This window comes from Mustela lutreola, chromosome 17 (genome assembly GCF_030435805.1).
Source record: "Mustela lutreola isolate mMusLut2 chromosome 17, mMusLut2.pri, whole genome shotgun sequence".
NCBI lineage: Eukaryota > Metazoa > Chordata > Mammalia > Carnivora > Mustelidae > Mustela > Mustela lutreola.
Window position 1 is genome coordinate 20,877,182 of NC_081306.1, and position 21,307 is coordinate 20,898,488.

Genomic DNA, 21,307 nt, shown 5'->3' on the forward strand with positions numbered 1-21,307 from the left:
CCCCAGGCCGAGCCCCTCCGGCCGCTTGCGGTGTGTCACCGGGTCGGGGGGAGTGGGAGGGTCCACCCCGCGCTGCCCACTCATTGATTCGGCGCCTGCTGCGAGCCGCGGGTGCCGGGTGGCGTAGACGCAAGTCCCCAGCCCTCCGGAAACTTGCAGATTCCTTTGGCAAATACTGAGCGAGCACGTACAGGAGGTGGGCTGTTGTCGGACTAACGTCACAAGCCCTGTGGAGACTCCGCGGGGTGTGGATGGTGGAATCTGCACTAGCTCCCCACGTCCCACGGGCTCGATTGAGGCGCCCGGACACCGATCCCTACAGCCGTCTCTCTCATTGTACCAAAGTCTTTGCGGTTGAGTGATGGAACAAATGTCGAGTTTTTTTTTTTTTTTTTTTTTTTTTTTTTTTTTTTTAATCAGGTGTCTAATCAGCCAAAGAGAATATGGAGTAAAATAGATGAGTCTGTGCCCTCAAGTTTTGAGCTTAGTAGGGAACAGATAGTAACTGGATAAAAATGTAGGGGCCAATGCCCTAGAACCACCCGCTTGGATTTGATCCCAGCCCTGCCACTTCAAAAGTGGTGTCAAGTTGAGCCAGTTCCTCATTCTTGTGCCTGACTCCTTGCTGTGAAGGGATGACAGTAGAGTCCATGGAAGAGGATTGTCATAAGGGTCACATGAGCTAGACTTGTAAAGCAATTAGACCCATACTGGCATACTGTGCGCATTCAATAAATGTTATTACAAATGACTGTAATTGGTGATAAGTACAATTGTGATGATGGAAAGTAATGGGAGTGGAGAGGGTCCCCTTGGATAAAGGATGAGGGGAAGCTTCTCTAAGGAGGTGACACGGAAGAGGAGGGTGGGCCGGCCATGTGGAGTAGGTTGCAGGTACGCCTGTCTGCCCGGCACAGGAAAAATAGGTGATTAGTTGGGCTACTCCCATGGAGGAGATTGCACTTTTCTGTCACTGGGTCATTCAGTTTTGGTTTTTGAATCCCGCTAAACCGTGCCAGTGTAAATAATCATGCCCGTAAGACCAAGGTTTTGCAGTGGTCACCATTCCGGTCACCTGAGTTTGGAGAGCTCTTGAAGTGAGAGAGGGTGGAGAAAAGTGGCCCCTTTTTGGTTTGGCAACATTGCTCACATAAGTGATGGAGGAGCCTCCTGTGCTCCCGTCTTGTTTCCTCCCAACCATTCACATGTGTATTCTCTCCCTTGGCTGCCTCCCTCCCTCTGCACATTAAGTTGCCTGTTGACAGGGCCTAAGAAAGAGTTTTTCTCCATTTGGCCATCATCTGGTTTCTGCGGTGACTCACCTTTCATGGGATTCATTCCCCAGATTTCAGTAAAAACAACATTCTTTCAAGATACTCATGTTCTTTCTTTGATGGGTGTTTAGATCCCTCCCCCTGTGTTGTGTTGTGATATCCTGTAAGACCATGAGTTTGTGTTCACCAGGCTGTCCTATCTGACACAGATAATGTTATTCTGAGTACATTGCCCATGCTCTACATCCTCTTGTACCTTCCTGGAAGAAATGGCATAAAATGCAGTGTCTGTCTCATTACATTTAGATGTGTTTGGTTTTCTACAGATGTGACATTAAACGAACCAGTGTGCTTCATCACTGTGGAGGTCTTGGAGTATCACTTGAGCATGGAGTTCATATGTATCCTATCGCAGAGGCCTCCGCTGGACAAGAAAAGCTCTCAGATGTGAACTTCAAACGTGCTGTTTAACAGGGATGCAATTTGAAGAAAGGCATTTTGGATCTTTATGGAGGGGAAAACACTACTTTTTGCTCAGTTGTGTAAGCTCTGCAGGTGTCCTAGTGAGAAGCAGAGGGGAGCCATAATGGAGCTGCTAGTCTGAAGGAGACGCTGCCAGGCTCGTTCCCAGACCCCCAGAGAGACCTCACGCCTCTGACGACCCCCTGCAGGCCTTCAGGCTGGTCAGATGATGGATGAGTCAGACGATGATTTTAAGGAACTCTGCGCCAGCTTTCTCCAAAGGGTGAAAAAGAATGTCACCAAGGAAGTGTCAGGGGAAAGGAAGACACAAAAGACCTCCAGCAGCACTCAGATAAGCAAACCGAAAAGGACCAAACCAACTGCCACCAAGGACAAAGCCCTTCAAGGCCCCAGGGAGAAGAAGACTCGTTCTGGCAGCCAGGCCCCAAGGACTAAAAAGCAAGGGGCACCCGAGTGGCAGAGGAGTGAACCCGCTCCCCCTGAGAATGGAGGGGGAAGTGTGCTTGCCTCTGCTGCGCTCCAGGAGGGTGTGCAGAGCACCCAGACAGGTAACTGGGCCAAAACACCTGCGAGGATGTTTCCAGAGAGGAAACCAGAGGGGACTGTATTGTTTTAAACCAGGGGTCAGAAAACTTTGTGAAAAGGGCCAGACGGTAAATTATTTGGGCTTTGCAGCCCTGGTCTCTGTTTGCAACTTCTCAACTCCCCAGACAATCTGTCAGCAAACAGATGGGCTGTGTTTCAACCAAACTTTGTTAACAAAAAACAGGCAGCCCCCTGAGGACCAGAGTTGACCAATTCCTGTTTTAAACAGGGGTCGTACAAAATAGAACCTTTATGTGAATTTTCTACATGATTATGTTTGGGGCCCTCTGCCCTATTAGAGTTTCCTATGAAGGTTTACATTATGCGTTTGACACAGGTCACATGAGCTGAAAATAATGCTGCTTCTCTCATTGTCTTGAATTCCTTCCAGGCGGGTAACTGGCAGTGGTGTGGCCCAGCAAAGCTGCTTGAAGGCAGTGGGAACCTGCCAGATAGGTGGAACGCCCGGGAGAACCTTCAGGTCCTTCCTTTCTCCTCCGAACACCTTTGTTCTTTTCTTTTCCTTTGTTTGCTTGAAGCAGGTTCCTTACCTGCTGCCCTTGGTGTACCGAACCGTGTGTTTAACATACATTGTTCAAGCAGAACCGAGAACCAGCCTTGCACAGGATCTTTGGGCGCCTGTGTTCTGTTTCTAAATACTTCTCACCTTCACTTCCTGATCTTAACTGGTGTTTTTTACTAGTGCGGTCAGCATGATCTCTCAGTGGAATAGTGGTGAAGAATGAGCTCGCAAAGACTGTCATAAGGCGTGTTACTGAAACATCATTGGTCCTTCAGGCCCCTTGGGAGCAGTGAAAGCTACGCATGATTCCTCCAGAAACCGCACCCCCACGCACACCTGCGAAACTCACATAAACCTGCCACGGGCTTTACGAAGCCTCACCAGAACCCAACTGCGGACACCAAGTTAGAGGAGAACTTATGACCTAGGAAGATAAAAATGTTTGTCGTTAATATTTCTTCAATAACAACTTTATAGAAAGAATTCACGTTCTATGTACCCTTCTAAAGCGGGCAGTTCAGTGGTTTTAGTGTACTCGCAGAACTGCGTAAGCATTACCATGGGCTCACTGTAGAACATTTCTTCACCCCACAAAGAAACGCTGTGCTTATTAGCAGTCACTCCCCATGCCCTATCCTGTCATGGGTATTTCCAACAGGTCTGTTTGTATTACTGCCAATGGTAAGGTTACTGATAGTCAGTCCTACTCACACTTGGGAGTTAAACCTAAACTAGTTGGTAAAGGACCCCTTGAAACTTGGGTCCAACCTGTATCTGATGGAAGGGGCTTTGTTTCTCCAGCTAGAACAGATGCCTGTCAATGTTTCCCTCTTTGCCAGAGGCTTCTCCGGACAGCAGCTCCCAGCCGGCTCCTTCCTGTCTGACAGTGATGGCTCCGAGTCCCTCCAAACCCCGGACAGCAGAGCTGGTCCTCCAGCGAATGCAGCAGTTCAAGAGACCAGACCCCGAGCGTTTGCTGCGCGCTTCGGAAGGGTGCTGTCTGCAGGCTGCACTGGCAGAAAATGCCCCAGTGGGCCCTCCAGAGGAGATGACGGCGGGGAATGGTATGATGGGAGTTTTGTATATTCCCGTCCGGGATGGGTTCGAACTCTGCAGAAGGGGGGCCGGGAAAGAACGCGTATTCCTTGAGTTGCTGGTGGGGGTCAGTGCTGTGCCTGGCACTGTACTTTGGGCACTTCACTGTGTCTAGCCAGAGAGTGAAGGGTCCCTTGGGTCGTTTCTCACTTAGCTTCTTTGACAAGGTATGTTTTCCTCTTTTTATTATGAAATTTCTCACAGAAAGATCAAAAAGAAATACTCCCAACGAACCCCCATACCCTCAACCTGTACGTTAGGATTGTTAACACTTTACCATATATTTTCTAGATCTTTAAATGTGTATGATTCCTCTGTACCATTCGAAAGTAAGTGCCAGACAGGATGGCGCTTCCCCCCACAGATGATCTACATGATCATGGTGCTCTTGTCTCGCCTGATTCCATAACGTCGCCTAGTGTCCAGTTCTTAGCAACATTTCCCCACTTGTCCCAAGGACAGCTTTAGAGCTGGTTTCTTTTTTTCTGAGCAAGGATCCGCCAGAAAGCCAAGTCTCACACACTGCATATGCCACAGTTCAGTAGACTCTTCAAGTCTAGACTCGAGAACAATCCCCTTGTCTTTTTTTTTTCATGATACCAACTTTCAGAAGAGTCTGGGACAACTGTCTAAATGTCCCATTTTCTAGATTTGTTTGATTGTCTCCTTGTGGGGTCACATAGCCACTTCCTGTAGCCTCTGATTGTATCACAGGCGAGTGGACCGGATGGCCGGGCGGCCCCATGTGAAGACAGCGCGGTGCCGTGGGTGTAGCTGCTGTGCGTGGCCCATTGTACTGCCCCAGAGGCACGTCAGATCCCTGGTTCTGAGCTTTACCCCCTAAACGACATAAGCCCTCTTCGTTGGTGAAAATATACAAAAGGGCAAGAAACGGGCAGAGACTGTTGACGGCCCAAAGGCTAACAAGTATGTAGTCTCCTAGTAGCATGTTTGCATCCTGGGGCACCGAGGAGGACCACCCAGGCAGTGACGGGACAGCTGCTGTGGCATCAGTCCCGGCAGCACCGATAGGGTGTGTCAGAGTTGCTCAGCTGCGACACGAGCTTTTGCCCTACACATGACTCAGCTGTTCCCATAGATTTTCATGGCATACCCAGGAACGCTTAGTGCTTAGGACAGAGAAGCCATGTCTTTGTCGTTGTTTAAAACTGGGCACCAAAATGAAGTGTGATCCTTTCTGGCCTCATTCCTGTGACAGGCCACAGGAATATTCAAGAACTGGGGATTTATGAAATTCTCCAAATCCCCCTGTGAGTGCCTAGGGTCAGCTCCAGCAAAATCAGATTTGGCAGTGGGCCCTGCCACTCTGGGGCTGGTCTCCAGGCCAGAGTCAGTCAGTCCATCCTTTTGTCCGATGCTAGGAAGGAGACTCTGCATTTTAAGAGAGAAAGACATTTCGCTTTGACCTGGTTCTTCTAGGATGGGCGAGCTTAGGAAGGGTCGTAGCAGTAGGAAAGGCTGAGCTTTGAGGAGAAAACCTAGACTTACTGGGATAGGAGCCTGGCACGCCTGAGATAGAAGACTTCAGCAGAAGTGGGAAAAAGGAACAGCAGGCTCTTCAGGAGCTGGTACTCAAACAGTGGTCCTGCACCAGCAGCATCTCCTGGCCTGTGGGGAGTCTCGGGAGGCTCCACCTAGACCGCAGGGATGCGAAGCTGCATTTTAACAAGCTTCCCGGGGATTCTTAGGCGTGCTAGAGTCTGAGAATTATGCCCCGGGAGCCCTGTTTATGTCTCCCCGGACGATACCTGCAGGAGGCAGAGTGGAGCTGGTCTGCTCTCTCTGCGCTGCCTCTGCTGTCCCTGCGCTCTGACAGGCGCTGCGGAGCTCTGAGGGGCAGCCCGTCCTCACAGACTGTGCCTCCTCACAGGGCCTGGGCCCAGGCTTCCCGCCACCGAGAGCGATGCTGCAGTGGCCTTGGCCCTGCAGCAGGAGTTTGGGGAGCAGCGAGCATCGGCTCAGGAGGCTGACCTGGAGGAGACGGGCTTGTTCTTCTGCCAGATCTGTCAAAAGAACCTCTCAGCCATGAATTTGACACGAAGGGAACAGCACGTGAACCGGTAGGAGCAGCTTGACTGTCACCGCTCTGGGGTCACCTCTCCCGTGGGTGTGACAGACCCAGGGGAATCTATGGTGGGACTCTTGGGACACCTGACCGTGACCATAGCACTTTGGTGTCATCCTGTCCTTACTGGTTTTCCAAACGGCATGCTATTGAGAGAGAAGTCCCGTAGTACACAGTTCATCCTCTTAAAGTTAACAACTCAATGGCTTTTATTGATTATATTCACAGAATTGTGCAGCCATTACCAATGTCCATTTTAGAGTATTTTCATTACCCCCACGAGAAACCCTGTCCCCGTGCGTGCTCGTTTTCCCTCCCCTCCACCAGCCCCGGGCTGCCACTGGTGTCCCGTCCGCGGATTTGTCTGCTCGGGTTGTCCGTGGAATCACATGCACGTCGCCTTTGGTGTCTGCCTCCCTTTCCTCAGCACAGTGTTTTCGAGGTTCAGCCGGGTTGGGGCATAGGTCAGAATTTCATTCCTTTCTACGGCTGAGAAAGCCTGTCTGACGGGGAGACCATGTCTTACTCACCCGCTGCCGTGCGCGTAGTTTCTGCCTTTCGGATGTGGGCGTAGAGCGGCACGACCGTGTGTTTCTCGTACTGCTCTCACTTCCTCGGGGTACAAACTCTGGAGAGGGGTTGCCATTGTCAGATATGTCCTTGTTCCCGTCAGCCAGCTTCTCTAGCAGAAGCAAAATTGAGGGTTTGGAGGCCAATGGCAGGCTGCGTGGAGGAGCTGGCTCCGGGAGAACAGGCTTGGGCCCACGGCCTGTCCATTCTGACATGGACGCACCTCACCAGGGAGAGGGTTCTCCTGTATTGACTGTCTTCCTCCAGGTGCTTGGATGAAGCTGAAAAGGCACTGACACCCTCCACACCTCAGATCCCCGAATGCCCAATTTGTGGCAAGCCCTTTCTCAGCCCGAAGAGCAGAATGAGCCACTTGAAGCAGTGCGCGGTGAAGATGGACATCGGCCCCCAGCTCCTGCTCCAGGCCGTGCGGCTGCAGACAGCTGAGCCTGACGAGGCCAATGGCACACCGGCGTCGAGGTGAGCCACATGGAAAGGAGGAAAATCAGAATACTCTGGTTTTTTATTTTGAAAGCCTTTTGTGGTGTTAGAGAACCATAGAGCCCTAGAACCTTCCTGCTTCTGGAAATGACACATTTGAGAAGGAAATCAGGCACAGTCTCTGCCGGGACTGAGGAGGCAACACATTCTGCACCCTGAGGGCTTTCAACTGGTCCTTGTGTGCGCGCGCAGAAAAGGACTGGTTGGCCTGGTTTCCTGAGGACCTTCCCAAGATTGTCCCATTCTCGCGGTCCTACCGGTGTCCTCTGGAGTGGGGAGGAATCTGGTAACGCACTTGACCGTGTCCATTCACCCATTCCTGTGTGGCATGCCATGGCTTCTGCCCCCATGCGGCCCGTGTCTCCCATCCACAGAAGAGGACTCAGCATAATTCACAGAGTTGGTAAGACAGAAACACAGGCCTTTTTTTTTTTCCTTTTTTTTAAACGTACATGAATTAAATTCTCAGGTGTTTCAATAGGAGGCCTACTTGCTCCGTTGCCGGGAGCAGGTCCTTGGCGAGCAAATCACAGGCACACAAGCAGCTCCATTCCCCTCTGTACGCACCCCGGCGCTGTGGACGCCGCGTTACGGGGACAAGCTGGTGCAGACCCCGAACTTCTGTAGGTTTGAGATTTCTATCCTTTGACAGCTGTCAAGAGCAAAGGGAAGGCCAAGGGTGCTGGCTCTGTTTGTCCTGGCCTCCGCCTTGCATGCAGGTTATGGGCATTTGAGCCAGGCCTGTGGCAGGAGTCAGGTGGGCCAAGGCAGATTCTTGCTGGTGCGCCTGTCTGTCTCTTAGCACATCAGCACTAGCATCTCGGACCTGGAAGCCCAAAGTTCCTGGCACAGATGCTCTTTAAACCATGGGTTGCCTTTTGCCAGGACTGGATGAGAACCACCTACTCAGATGAAGCATAGCTTCTTCAGTACCTGGCACGAGAAACAAGATGTGTGGGTCCGAGGCTTTGCACTGCCTCTGCCCGAAGGCCACGCCTGGGATGCGTGGAGCTCTGGGGCAGTCAGATGCTGGCACAGCTCCTGGCCTTCTGGGAGGCAGTGGTCATCAGGTGGGCTTCCCAGGAAGCTGAGCTGAAGTAGGGCTTGTTTAGATCTCCTGAGCGATGCCTGAGATTCTGGAGCCGTCCTGGGCCCAGGGACAGCATGAGTCTGTACAGGGTGCTTCCCAGAGCACCCCCACAGCTGGGTTGGGCTCCCAGTTTCTCTCTCACTTTTGCCCTCCTATTTCTTGCTCAGCCTGTTGGGGTTCACCAGGCAGTCTAGGTTCCCCAGCTGGAAGCTCCTCTAACTAAGCACACCTCCAACCCAAAGGAGCTGCTGCCACATGCTGACCTCCGGGCCGGCTGACCTTGGTGGTGGTCGCAGCTGGGAGGCCTTTCCTTCGAGCCTTGGGCAGAAGCAATGCCCACAGGCCCCTGCAGGAGGGGAAGGGATCCTGTCAGGGTCAAAGTGGGCAGGACTGCCTGAGGGACATCTGAAGTGTCGATAGGCAGAAGGTGATGGAACCCAGGAAGCTGACTCAGAGCCACTGAGTGCAGCTCCACCGGAAGGGTTAGGCCACAGCTGGGGTGTGCAAGGACCACTCACAGCTTTGGGCACCTGCCAGGAACTTTGCAGGGTAGCATCACGTGGAAGGACCCAGACCCTCCCCTCTCTGGACCACACTGAACTTGGCCTGGGATCGTGAGGTTACACGAGGCAACAGGATGCTGTTTGGGACTCGCAGTGAACGCCTAGAGTGGTCTTTCCCTCTGATGGGTCCACGTTTGTGCCTTTTCTCTCCCCACCATAAAGGAGAATGGGTCCAGGCCTCTCCCCTCCACTGAGGACACCCTCAAAACAGGAAGTGCTCAGACCTCTGGCCTCACTGACTTTTCTGTTTGGCTGCCTTTTAAGCTTCAGCAATCACATTGGAGGTCTGAAGCGGAAGGGAGCCCCCAAGAGGAAGGAGCCACAGAAGAAATGGAAGGTCAACGAGCCCGAGGTGCCGTCCGAGGACCTGCTGGTGGCCATGGCTCTGTCCCGGTCTGAGATGGAGCGGAATGCTGTGCCCTCGGTGCTCAGACTGGAAAGCGCTTTCTCCGAGAGGATAAGACTGGGGGCAGGTAGGTGTGGCCCCGGCTCTGCCACCACCGGGGCTCAGGCTGTGTGTGGCAGCTCTGTCACTGACCCTATGCTTCTGTTTACCTTCAGAAAAGAAGAGTCGTAAGAGGAAAGCACTTGTATGCCCTCCCCCATTGTTAGTCCAGGACCTGGAGACCAGAGGGAGGCAGACAGAGGACCGAGTGGCCCAGCTCTTCGCAGAGGAGATGGAGCTGTCCAGCACGCCGCCACTGCCCGCGAGCAGGATCCTGAAGGAAGAGTGGGAGAAGGCCGGACGGCATCTGCAGTCACCTGGGGGAAAGCAGAACTTTTTGTGGGAGGGCAGCGCCCTGACTGGGGCCTGGGTTCTGGAAGACTTCTACACCGCAAGCCTGGTCCCTCCCATGGTGCCCCAGCAGCCTGCGAAGGTGGGTCCTCCCCTCTAGGCACACAGGTGGCTCCAGGCAGAGGCTAGCAGCCAGGACGGCAGCCCTGGGCATCAACAGAAAGTCCAAAAAGGAAGGAAGGGTGGGAAGTTGGGCGTGCCGGCTGAAGCATGTTCCTCTGTACAGCAGCTGATGGCTCTCCTGGGAAAAACAGGAGGCTCTCCTGTTCCTGGAGTGTGTGAGGGCGTGTTTGACACGCATTCTGGGGCCTCACGCCGGGGGATGGTGTCATCCGCCCAGTGCGGCCCAGGAGCCCGACAAGCCTGCTGCAGGTGGGCCTGGAGTCACTGCATGCTTGAGGCCATTCAGATAACATTAGGGGACAGCACCCTCTGGGACTTCCCCGCAGTTGTAGATGGAACAGACATGGCCTCCAGCGTGACAGAGGAGCCTGCTGAGAGATGGTGACGGGAGGAAGCTTCCCAGGGTTGCTCTGGGCTGTGGCTGGCACTCTCAGAACTTTTGTGTGGTGGCTGCAGCCATGGCCACACAGTCACTCAGCCTCCTGACTTCTTCCAGGGTTGTAGCCAGGAGCCCACGCTGCCGCCTGATCAGCCAGAGCTGGGGATGCAAACGCCACCCGCTCTCCCCAGCGCTCCGCCTGTGGACCATGGCCCCAGGAACCTATCACCCTCTGCCAGCCAGAGAGAGCACCAGGCCTTGCAGGATCTTGTGGACCTGGCGAGAGAGGGGCTGAGTGCCACCCCGTGGCCCTGCAGTGGGGGCCCGGCACGCTCAGGAGGGGCCACAGGTAAGACCCTGGATGGGACACCTGGGCCAGTCCTGCCCTCCTGGCCCTCCCTCCCCACAGCTGTGACCATGACCTTGTAGCCTGGGGACAGTCGCTCAGATTCAAGGTTCTCTGGCTTGTCTTCATATGGTGGGGAGAGTGCAGTCTCTATAAGTGCTTTCCCTTTTCTCCTCAAAGATGGATGTCGTACAGGTGAGTCCATCAGTTTTCTCCAACTTGAACCGACGACAGAGCCCTTGCCCAGAGCCAGTGATCGTGCAGACTGTCCACTTTTACTACCTGTGTATCTCTGGGGCTGTGCAGCAAAACTCGGTGGTTCGCTCGCAATGAAGAAGCCTTCGGGTAAAGAGCATGTCTGAGGCGCCGGTCTGGGCCGCCAGTCTGTGGCGCTGGTCTGGGGCACCGCTGGAGTCAGCCAACCGATACCTGATGCCCCTTCCCGGAGACAGACACTGCTGGGAGGTGATGTTCTCTTAACCTGTCACTCCTTCTCTCAGGGATGGATATGTCGCCTACCGGCCTTCCACCGACTGGGTTTGTCCTGCCACCTGAGGAGAAGCCCCTGGACAGGGGCAGCCACGTTTCGGTAAGCTCCGGGTCTCCTCACCGAGCGCTGCGCGGCCCGGCCCTGCTCCCCACGCTGGGATCCTGGCCACCGCAGCGCATCCTCTGCTCTGTGTAGGGAGCTCCCACCCGGCCCCCAGAGCCTCGCACGAGTATGCTGCCCGCTCAGCAGCTGAGCTAAGCCAGGCGAGAGCCCACATGAGCCTCCTGTCCCCCTCTAGGGCTCTGCCATGAGTCTTCTGTCCCTTTTGTCCTTGAACTCTGGGGGTACCTCAGTAGCCAAGCCCTGGGAACCTGCTTTGTCCTCAGAGCCTGCAGGGACCCCTGTTGCTCTATGAGGGGGCCTCGTGCCCCCAGAGTTTCATCCGTTTGTTCAGGACATGCAGGTCCTGGCTGGTCTCCAACTGAGAGTTCACGTTCTGTGTAAGTGACACTCGGTTGGATCCATCCATTCCTTAGAATGGATGTCATTCTCTTAGTAGATTAGTATCAGCCAAACACTTACCCCAAGGTCTACCTGATGACCAAAGCACGTAGTCAGAGAAGGACTGAGGCTCCTCTCAGCCGGGTACCTGAATGGTCTGGGCTCAGGGTCCCTGCCTGTCACGTCGGGGCCACACACGGTGCTTGGGAAGTGCTGAGCACTGCTGCGTCCAATTCCTTGTCTCCTCCCTCCGCCCTGTGTCCAGCCAGGGAACTCGTTGGAATGGAATTTGAGAAAGAAGCTAGTGTTGTACTAGCATGTACTGCTGAGAGCCTCAGGGCAACAGAAGGGGGACCCGCATGGGAGCCCCGAAGACAGGAGCCCAAGGCACTCCTGAAGTCGGGGAACTTGCTGTGAGACCCATCTGCTCCCTCCCTCCAGCTCACCCTCGGTTTGCTGCTGGCCGACCTCAGAGCCATGGTCGATAACCCACAGCTGAGTGACGTCCAGCTTCAGACGGACCGCGGGGACGTGCTTTACGCCCACAAGTTCGTGCTGTATGCCCGATGCCCCCTTCTCATGCAGTATGTGAGTACGGTCCCCGCCCCTCCTCCCTCCCGCTCCCAGGGCTTCCGCACCCCACCTCCGGCCTCCTGCCCCCTTCGTTCCCCTCCGCGCCCCGCACACTTACACCCGCCTCCCTCCCTCCTCTCAGTGCACCTGCTTCGGTGGAGAGACATGGTTGAGGCTAGGAAGCGGTGTAAGGAGATGAGCTGAGAATTGGAGAGCCTCATATTGCTTGATCGGTTGAATAAACCATCTTCCCCAGACCTGTCCGGTTTTCCTCTGTTTCCATAATTATGAAGTCCTGATTGACCTGCTGGCAGACATTTCTGTGCTGACCTGTGCCAACACCCATGAGACTTGAATGCGTGCTGTAGGAATTGAGTAAACCACTGCCGGTCTCCGGCCTCGTGCCTCTGATGTGTCTGTCGAGAGGGGACCAGTTGGGTGCTTGAACCTCTATCAAAGTCTGACTTTGCCAGCCGAGAAGTGTTAGGGCCTGACCGGAGTTCTTGACCAGCAGATGGGCGCAACACTGGCCAGTGCCAGTGCTGGGGACGGGCTGCATGGAGGTGTGGGGACGCACGGAGCCACCCAGGCCCTCTGTGTGGCCCCACGTCCTGTCTGGGAGGTCGTAACCCTTCTGTACTGGACTTCGTTCCCAGGTGAACAGCGAAGGCTTCTTCGTTGTGGAGGACGGTGACCCGCGGAGCCAGCGTGTGCTGCTGAGTGACGTGAGCACCGAGGCCATCCGCGCGCTCCTGCACTACCTCTACACCGCGGACCCCGGCTTGCCTCCCCGGCTGGCTCCTGACCTCCGCGCTCTGGCCCACAGGTCCGTTGGCTTTTCCCGTTTACCTCTGGTGTCTGACATTAACCAAAGAGCAGGTTGATGGCCTGCAGGAGGCTCAGGGCTGAGTCCTTCCAGGACCTGTTAACCCCAGGTGTATGCTCGGTGGTGACCCTGCCCAGGATGTAGTGACTGGTAGTCTGGCCAGAACAGACACTGGCAGGTGAGCCCAGCGCTGGCTGAGGACGGCCTCTGCCGGGTCACATGGCTCTTAGCTCCCCAGACGCTGCCACTCCTTGGTCGTTTGGCCACAGAAGCTGAATGGTGGCTGTTCTTTCCCAGGTCCCCGGGAACAGGAGTGTGAACAGAGCATAATGCCTGTGTAGCTCCTGGGGGTGTGCAGGCTCTCAGCTCATCCACGCCGTGTTGGGAGAGGCGGCAGGTGGCTCAGCAAAGCGAGCTGTTCTAGCTCTTGACAGGGCTAAGGGCCTCAGTCCCTGTGCTCGCGCTCGGCCCTGTCGCCCCTCAGCTGCACTCCTGGGAAGGGATCAGCGTGGCCTTCCGGGCCCTGAGTGTGCCGTCAGACCAGGGAGCCTTCAAGAAGGCAGCAGGCTGGTGCACCGCTGGCCCCGGCTGACCGGGGCTGATCTGGTGTCTGGGGTTTGCATCAGTCTCTGAGCTCTCGGGGCCTCCCAGGGCAGCAGACTCACCAGCTCTGCAGCACGATTCCTGTCACCGTCCACTCGGTGTGACACACCCCTTTGTGTTTGGGCAGTAGAGTTAGCGAACCCTGCCCTGAAGGTCCACAAGTCTCTTCTTGAGCTCTGTGGCCTGGGGTGTTGCCGGCTGTGCACGGGCACCGTCGCTGCAAGGGCGCAGGGAAGGCCCGGGCCAAGGCCTGGCTGTCGTCCCTGTGAGGACTCGCACCCCGGTCCTCACCAGCACTGGGCGCCTGGCTGCTGCCTCGCGGGGCACTGATGCGCGGCATTTCCTGTTGCAGGTTTGGGGTTAGCGAGCTTGTTCTTCTGTGTGAACAAGTGCCTGACGTGAGTGATTCGGAGGATGGACCGTGGAAGCAGAAGGAAGACAAGGATTGTGAAAGCTGCGCGGAGAACTTCCAAGAACTCTTGAGGTCTGTGTGGGTAGATGAGGAGGAAGAAGTGGAGGCTTTGTTGAAATCTGAGAGCCTTGAAGAAGACAGAGAAAAAGTGAATGAAGCAGAAATGGAAGAAATTTATGAATTTGCAGCCACTCAACGAAAGCTGCACCAGGGGGAAGGAGCTCCAGAGATCAAGGAAGAAGCTGACCAGATTGGGGACAATGGTCCAGTGTCTGCTCAAATCCTAGCAAGTGACCAGATCAGCGAACAGTCAGAAAATGCAGAACAAATGGAATCATCTGGTCCGGAAAGAGGAGACGCACCAGCCACACAGAGAAGCATGAGACAGCCCACGCCCCCGCCACTCCAGGGCCAGTGTGTGGATGAGGAGAAAGCAGGGGCCCCAGAGGAAGCACTGGGTCGTTCTGGCTCCCCTCCCCCTTCTGGGGGCTGCAGGGAAGGGAGAAAGGAAGGCAGGTTCTGGTGCTCAGCTGATGCTCCTGAGGCCCGGCCGTGCTCATCAACTCCCAGAAGATGCCGTGGGCTGTCCCAGATCGTGAGCCATCTCCAGGAAGCCAATGGTATGGTCTTGGGACCGAGGACGGGGAGCCCCTGTGCCCCTGCTCCCCGGCAGACACCCCCGTGGAGCCCGTGCCTGTCACAGCCCCCTGGAGGCCAGAGTCCCGGCCCGTCACACCCTCGTCCTTGTCTCAGGGGCGAGTCACCCTCGCCAGGGCCCCAGCCGCAGGGCAGAGCTTCCTGGGTGACCTCCCAGGACTCCCCAGCAAAGCGGAGGAGGAGCAGGAGCCTCCTCACGATACTTCAAGATCCAGGCCTCCAGAAGGGTGAGGACCGTGGTTCCTTGTTGGAATGCAGAAATAAAGAGGTGCTGACTTCCCCAGAGAAGTCTCCATCCATCGACCTAACGCAGTCAAAACCTGCCTGTTTGAGCTCCAGATCTCAGAACGCTCCATCCAGCAAGAACAGAGAAGATGAGATTATTCTTTTATTGGATTCAGATGAAGAACTGGAGCTAGAACAAAGCAAAATAAAGTCAGGTTTTAATGGTCCCCTGGAAGGAAGGAATGTTCTAGAAGTAAGCCCCAAGTCTTCTGAGCTATTTTCTGTCATCGATGTCGATGCAGATCAGGAAATTCTCCAAAGCCCAGTGAGAAGAGAGGCTTCCCTGCAGGGCGGGGAGGAGAGGCCAGCAGGGAACCGGGGTTCTGTGGGGGGCAGAGGGACCCCTCGGCTGTCATGTGACCCCGAGAGCAGCCCCGAGGAGGACAGCACCACGGATACCTCATGGCTCGTGCCCGCCACGCCATTGGCCAGCAGAAGCCGGGACTCCTCCTCGCAGACGCAGGTAACAGGCCTCAGGTCCAGGGCTTCGGTGGACCACATGGCTCAGGTCAAGCCCTGGGCCCCATTAGAAAACAGGGGTGGGCCCAAAGCTGCAAGTAAGTCTTCGGTCATCACCCCCCAGATGTCATCATCATGCCTGGTCCCCACCTATGCAGGCAGCCCCGACAGCCAGAACCCTTCTAGGAGGCCCCACCCCGGGCGCCACCAGCACGGCTCTCCAGCTCCCTGTCCCATCTCCGTCGGCCTCGCCGATCTCACCAGGCAGTCCCAGAAGCACTGCCCTCCGGGGCCCGGCCTGCTGAGTCAGGCCATCGCCAGCGAGGTGGTGGAGGTGGAGGACAGCGAGGATGAGCAGGAGGCAGCCTCGCAGCGGGCAAACAGCAGCCCCCTGCTGGACGGCGACCCTCCTATACCGGTGGATGAGTGCCACTGGCACGTGGAGCCCCTCTCGCCGATTCCCATTGACCGCCTGAACCTCGAGCGGACCGGCCCCCTGAGCCCTGGCAGTCCGGGCGGTAAGGCCCGGGAGGCCCTAGAGGGCAGTGGCTGCCACTCCCCAGCCCTCCCGGCCACCGCCCCTGCCCGCGGAAGCTGCGCTGGCCGGAGAAAGTCTCAAGAGAAGTCCCCTCGGACCAGCTCACCTGGGAGCTGCAGACCGAGCTTTCTGAACTCCGCTCTGTGGGACGACTGGGATGGAGAGGACCAGAAGTCTCCAGAGCTGCTTCCTCCAGCCCAGACACCGAGCGCTGATGTTGCTGCTCAGAACTCAGAAGCGCTGGAGACACCAAGTGAGTAGTGGGAGGGTCGTGGTTACACTGCTTTACATGGAGGGGCTGGAGGGGGCAGTGGAGACAGTGTGGGGTGGCGGGGCTGCGGGGCCTGCTGGGCTGCGGCGAGCCTCACCCCACCCCTCTCTTGAGAAGGGAGGAGGGGCTTGCTCTCAGACCTGCTGCTTAGCCGGGTCCCATGACTCCTCGGGCCCCTGTTAAAAGCCCCCATCTGTGGACCCCACTCGAGGGCACTGAACCAGCGCTGACCTGGGTCACCTTGTGGATGAGCCTCGGAAACAGGTGCTCGGTGAGAGCCCCCCAGCACGCAACTGCGTTTATCTGAAATGTCCAGAGCGAGCGCATCTGTGGAGATGGAATGTAGACAAGCAGCTGCCAAGACGGGGGGTGGGGTACAGAGGAGAACTGGGGGTGTGTGGGGTGCGGAACCTCCTCTGGGGGCGACGAGGTTGCTTCGGAGCTGGAGGTGGTGGGTGCAGTGAATCAGAGTTTGTGAATGTACTAAGTGCCTCTGAATTGTGCACTTTAAAATTTTAGGTGAATTTCCATCCTGATTAAAACAACCCCAGACGTGGCGAGGGTTGGGGGTTGGCTGTGAACCTCGGTCCTTTGCCGTCTACCCCTCCAAGCCCATGGAGGGGTGCAGTTTCCCAGCTCATGTCAGTCACAGGGGAGAGTCAGAGCCCCCAGGGTCAGCCCCTTGAGGAGCTGCTGCCCACGCCTGGTCCCCTGTCAGGCAGATGCTGGGAGGGCCGGGAAGGGGCAGGGTTGTGCAAAGCAGTGACTGGTCACAAGGAAGCAGCCTATGGGCAGAGGACGTGTACGTGACCTGGTGTTCCATTTCCTCCCCAAATCCGAGACCAGCTGGGCATGACTGACCGGCACTCTCGGCCTTGAGTGGGGATCAGAACTGTCTGGAGAGCTTCACCCCAGAGTGGAGACCAGAATTTGCATTCTGGCCAGTTCCCTGGTGGTGTTGTGAGAACCAGACTTCAGAGCAGGGACCTTATTAGTCTGAACTCGAGGTGGGCTTCCAGGAGGTGGCAAATTTTCTCAAATTATATAAAGAATTTTGTGATTTTCTCAGGAGATACCCTATTTCCACTGGAGTCTCCCAAGGGCTGCATGCTCATAAAAAGGATAAAAACCAAAGTCCATATATTCCTACGTTGTTCCATTTGCCTTTCAAACACTGATTTCTTTTTAAAACAACAGCTTTACTGAGCTATTATGCACGTACCATGATGTCCACCCTTTAAAGTGTACAGTTCCGTGGTTTTTAGTCCGTGGACAATGTCCTGCACGGGGAGGTACAGGCTTCCAGTTAGGGAATGAGTAAGTCATGGGGTGGAGTGTAGTCAGTGGTGTCACAGCAGCGCAGGGTGACAGATGGCAGTCACAAAACAAGCCAGACTGCACAGTTACCTCAACGATGTTTTGCAGCCATCAGTGCTAGTCCCAGAACATGTTCCCGCACCCATCAGCAGTCAGTCCTGTGCCTCGTCCCCCCAGCCCCTGGCAGCCACGAGTCTGCTTCCTGCCCTGTTCGCACTGCACAACGCTGTGGCCCTAGTCACGTGCTGCGTGATGCTTTCCAGCGGGAAGACAGGGCCGGCGTCCAGCGGGGAAGGGGTGCAGCAGCATGGTGGCTGGGCTTTCTTCAAAAACACTCTTTGTCTTGGTGCTGCTGCTGAGCCCAGAAGAGGTAAATCCAGGTCCCCTGTGCTGAAACGTGTTTCTTTTGTTTTACCCAGAAGGTGCTAATCGGAAGAACTTGCCCCCGAAAGTGCCCATAACACCCATGCCAAAGTACTCCATCATGGAGACTCCGGTACTGAAGAAAGAACTGGATAGGTGAGTGCTGGTCTTCAGACCTGCTCTGGAGCGGTCCCCGCCCCCCTGTACGGGTCAGGGCTTGGCGAGGCTGGGAGTTGGAGACCAGCGATGGGGCTCTCGTAGCAGGAGCTGCAGGGTGATGGGAGCCTTTGTGACTGCTGGCTCTCCACACACTGTTCCCCAGACTACAGGTTACCCTGAGACGCTGAGAGATGAGACCCAGCTGCCCCTCGGTTGGTAGATCTTCATGGGCCTGTGGACGGACATGGCCCTTGCCTTAACAGTCTTAATAGAGACCCCATTTTTTAGAAGAACACGAAAACTGTCATCCCAATCAGTGCGCCCTTCACCTTGGGCCCCAGAAGTGTTATCACTGCCATCGTCACTGAACCTGGGTCTGGCCCTTCTGGAGTATTCTCAGTTGGCAATGCAGAATGTGCTCACAAAAGTCAGGCATTTTAAGATTTCATTTACACAAAGCCATTAATTTGCGGAGAACTGTTTGCTCTGTGCTGAAGTTCACCTGTTTTCCCATTCAGGTTTGGGGTCCGCCCTCTACCCAAACGCCAGATGGTCCTAAAGCTGAAGGAGATATTCCAGTACACTCACCAGACTCTGGAGTCCGACTCGGAGAACGAGAGCCAGTCCTCCCAGGGGCCCCCGCAGGCTCTGCACAGCCAGACCCACGCCAGCAAGACCTCCAAGGCTCCCAGGGCCACTGGCCGTGCCCGACTGGAGGCCACTTCAGGCCCTCTTCCCCAAAGGTCCAAGGGCTCCACTAAGACCAAGGGCCCCCAACATCAGAAGAAACAGCCTGGTGGAAGCATCCCTCCCATGAGCTCCTCACCGGTCAGGGAGGGGCCTCCAGACCCTGATGGGGACGCCCAGCTCCCCGCCTCCCAGGAATCAGTGGCCTCCTCCATGGACGGCAGTGACAGCTCCTGTAGCTCACTAAGGTAATGGGATGGAGGACAGGGCCAGGGGCTTCGTAGGTGCCCTGACCCCGGGTCTGGGATTTGGCATAAGCCAGGCCTAATGCCAAGAAATCCCACTGTCTTCTGGATTGGAACTGGGAGACACCATTGGGGTGAAGGGCCATCCCCTGTGGGCCTCCTAAGCAGACCTCTGGAGCTCCTGTGTCCTCACCGCACAGGATGCTCTCTGGCTGCTGGCAGTGGACTATGGCCAAGGGTCGGAGCCTGCTCAGGCAGGTGGCTGGGGGGCGGGGAGCACGGCAGCCTGGAGCTTCCCGCCTCCCGGGGAGGCCATCCATGCTGGGGTCAGGCTCTGCAGGGGACACCTGCACTCCTTCCATCAGAGGGGCTCTTGGTCTCAGGTGCTGGGGAGGACAAGTGTCACAGGGTGTTTCTCGTCCCTTTCAGCTCTTCTTCCTGTGAGTTTGGAGCGGCCTTTGAGTCTGCAGAGGACGACGAGGGTGAGGAGGAGGGCAGTGCGTCCCAGGCGGCCGTGCCCGCAGCAGCCACGGAGGAGGCCGTGAGGCACTACATCCGCTCCAGGCCGGCCCTCTACCGCAAGGTCCTGCTGTACCAGCCCTTCGAGCTGGCCGAGCTGCAGGCCGAGCTGAAGCAGCACGGCATCCGTGTGGCCACCCAGAAGCTGCTGGACTTCCTGGACGCTCACTGCATCACCTTCACCACCGCCGCGGCCCGGAAGGAGAGGCTCCACAGGAAGAGGCGGCAGCCGGTGGGCAAGAAGAGGGGCCGAGCCGCCAGGCCGGTCCATCCCTCCGCATCACAAGCCGTCAGCGGCCTGTGAGGCTCCGCAGCCGCCGGCAGCGAGCCAGGCCTCCACGGCCCTTTCTGGGTCTGGGGACCGCGTCCTTTCCCCATGAGAGGGGCCACGGCACCGCGCTGGGTCGGCTGTTCCCAACTCCGTTTCCTGGGGTCGTGTTCAGAGCGTGGCACCCATGGCCCTTCCCTCTGTTGGTGCCCGCTGTCTGTCTCCCTTTAACCCCGCCATGCCCCCGGGTGCTTCAGAGGGCAGCAGGCGGGGTTCTTCAGACACACAGTGTCCCCATCCTGAGACGGATGCCCAGGGCCAGCTTGCCCCTGCCCTGCCTTCTCTTCCAGGCACAGCCTCCACTAGCACACCAGGTATCCACAAGCCTCTCGTGCCACCCGGCCTCGGCTGGCCCAGACACCTGTCCTTGTCACCAGCAGTCTCTAAACTAGGCAGTGCAGGAGGGCCCGGCACAGCTCTGAAGGCCCCAGAATCTGCATGTTGTTTGTCAACTGGCTCTGTCAGTGTGTAGTAAGGCTGTCTCTGGCCTCTGGAGTGGGCTGGAACACAAGTGACGGCCAGAAAGGAAGAAAAGTTGGGGTGTCTACATCCTTGTGAATGTCTCGTTGTTTTAAATACAGTGTGGTCCATTTTCTATGATGTGCAATAAAAACAAAAAGGCTTTATAAAAATCTTCCAGACGCTCCACTGTAGAAAGATAATGAGGGAAGCTGGCTGGGAGCTTCGCCCCCAGCTCCCTCACTGCCCCCACACGCGAGTCTGCGGAAGGCCTTTGTGCCTGTCCTTCATTGCAAGGGGTGAGCCAGGTCTGCTGGCTTCTCATGTCCCTTTGGTTCTTAGATAAGAGAGGTGTGTTCATCCATTCGCTCACTTTCAGACAGCCCCTTGCTGCAGCCTGGGACCCAGCCCTGTGACCCTGGGGATTGTTACAGATACAGCCTTGGGCCTGCCCAGACCCACTGAGTCAGGATCTGCATTTTCCCAAGATGAGCCTGTGATGCCTGCTGTGTCCTGGGCCCGGTGGAGAGCGGTCAGAAGCTAGCGGGGGCTTCTAGGCTTCAGCCAGACTGACTTGTCCCCATGCTGGATGTGAGGGTCCGTGCTCAGTTGGCCTCAAGGGACAGCTTCCTGAGAGAGGAAGGGGACTGTAAGCTGGGCCTTAGGTGCACACAGCATCCAGGGAGGTGAAAGTGTTTTTTGAACACACGCTGTAGGATGCTGGGGCTCAGATCTCATGGCTAACAACAGAGGAGACTAAGGATGGAATCTTGGCCTAGTATAGAAGGTACCATGTGTTTCTTACACCAAGGACTTGCTTCCCTACCCTAGTATGGACTGTTTTAGGGGAAGTGAGGTGGGGTTTGGAGGTGAGAGGTCACTTGGAGTCCTTACCTGGCTTCACTGACTCCTTATGGAGACCCTAGACTTGGATGGGTAGCTGTGGGTGTACTGGGAGCCCTTGCTCCGCGGAAGGCAGCCCAGATGGGCCGGCGGAAGTTTAACCATGTGCAGGTTGATAAGATATTGGGGGAGGGGTTGAAACAGGTAAAAAGCTGCAGACGAGGGAAAGGTATGGGGAAAGCGAGGCCTGGTTGCTGAGGGCCTTGGCCAGGTCAGGTCTATGCAGTGTGTCCCCAGGGACCAGTAGGGGCCAGCAGCGGGCCTGGCCAGGGCCTGAGCCCATATGCAAGTCAGGCAA

At 56.2% G+C, this 21,307-nt stretch overlaps 1 protein-coding gene across 1 annotated transcript; it reads left to right on the top strand.

The window, feature by feature from the left end:
* Positions 1–1,932: 1,932 nt before the first annotated feature.
* Positions 1,933–20,281, top strand: SLX4 (SLX4 structure-specific endonuclease subunit; the record flags this gene model as incomplete). Its single annotated transcript, XM_059155038.1, has 14 exons — positions 1,933–2,305; positions 3,705–3,929; positions 5,852–6,041; positions 6,884–7,096; positions 9,035–9,243; positions 9,332–9,648; positions 10,186–10,417; positions 10,915–11,003; positions 11,847–11,993; positions 12,635–12,804; positions 13,760–16,011; positions 17,766–17,865; positions 18,387–18,803; positions 19,230–20,281. Coding segments are annotated over 14 exons (5,328 nt in total), but the record flags the coding sequence as incomplete, so codon positions are not given.
* Between the last annotated feature and the right edge of the window lie 1,026 nt (positions 20,282–21,307).